Consider the following 1451-nt stretch of genomic DNA (forward strand, 5'->3'; position numbering starts at 1 on the left):
AATGGTACCCCACAGAAAGGGGTAAATTCACCCCACAGAAAGGGGTGAATTCACCCCACGGAAAGGGGTAAATTCACCCCACAGAAAGGGGTGAATTCACCCCACGGAAAGGGGTAAATTCACCCCACAGAAAGGGGTGAATTCACCCCACGGAAAGGGGTAAATTCACCCCACGGAAAGGGGTAAATTCACCCCACAGAAAGGGGTAAATTCACCCCACCACCTACCCCCGGTTTGTTGGAGCTGAACTCACCTCTGAGGAGCTCTCTGCTGGTCTGTAGACCTGCTTCAACTTGGCGAAGGTTCCTTCGATCCCGGCCTGCTCCGTCACCTTCAGAGCAGCTTTGAAGAGTTTGGGGGTGTCGGGTCGAGGGGGGATGACCTCCGCCGCCTCTTTCCGGGCCTCCGCCTCGTCCGGCTTTTTGTCTTTCGTCAGCATCTTCCTGCACGAGCACAGAAACGGCAGGATCTCTGTCTCTGGTGCTTTTCTGTTTGACGTCTACATCTAAAACCGGGTCAGCAGACTGTGGTCTGCCTGACCCGAACACCTGAGCAGGATCACAGGTCTCATTTGATTTGCACCTCCAACACAAAGTAGAGCTCCGGTCCTGAGCTGATTAGACACAAGAGTTAATCCTGTTCAGGACAGAGGCAGGGTCAGGCGGACGGACGACAAAAACTAACCCGACAGGTTTTGATTGAATCTAGAAACCTACTGTTAGTTTGAGGGTATTGATAATAATAATAATAATAATAATAATAATAATAATAATAATAATAATAATAATAATAATAATAATAATAAAGACAAACTGTGACTAACAACAATGATGCAGGATGTGTCAAACAAAAACTGACATCATGTTTTAATCTTGGTCAATTCTCTCTACAAAGATCTCAAATTGGAGCAAATATTGTCAACTAACAAAGTTTAATGTATAATTTGAACATTTCTCCTTTCTTCAGGGTGAAGACTGGCGTCCACTAGAAATGAAAAGACACTTTGAGTGTTGGGAAATACTCAAACATGGTCAGTGTGCGGGCAGCGTTCATGTTCCAGAAAATGTTTTAAAAATAAAAGTGCTGACTTGAAAACAGATTCGATTTGGTTATTTTGAAAAGTGATCCTCGGTTGTTGCACCGTGTGGGCCGTGCTGTTTCTCTTTATGATGCAATGATGTGGTTTTGCCACAACTCAGACTGGCAGACCTGGTGCGAGACATTTTCTAAAAGTTTCTTCATAATTTGGTTACGTTTTCAGTGTGACATCAGTCATAGAGCACAAATTATAGAGACAAGGGCATATGTATTTATATAGGCTAGGCTAATGGCTAGCTGAATGATAAACAGTGTTTTTTTTGTCTATCAGGCTTGAAGAACAAGTTATTCTAAAAAAACCTACTGTAGTGTCCAAGAGTTGTGTGTGTGTGTGTGTGTGTGTGGGGGGGGGG

At 44.0% G+C, this 1451-nt stretch overlaps 1 protein-coding gene across 1 annotated transcript in view; it reads right to left on the reverse strand.

Annotated features, from left to right (window-relative positions):
- cngb1a (cyclic nucleotide gated channel subunit beta 1a) overlaps positions 1–1451 on the reverse strand; it is a 26085-nt gene that overhangs the window by 3039 nt on the left and 21595 nt on the right. The window contains exon 19 of the mRNA XM_014025552.1: positions 254–443. Coding sequence (XP_013881006.1) covers positions 254–443 — 190 coding nt within the window. The remainder of the gene's footprint in view (positions 1–253; positions 444–1451) is intronic.

Source organism: Austrofundulus limnaeus, unplaced genomic scaffold, assembly GCF_001266775.1.
Source record: "Austrofundulus limnaeus strain Quisiro unplaced genomic scaffold, Austrofundulus_limnaeus-1.0 Scaffold484, whole genome shotgun sequence".
NCBI lineage: Eukaryota > Metazoa > Chordata > Actinopteri > Cyprinodontiformes > Rivulidae > Austrofundulus > Austrofundulus limnaeus.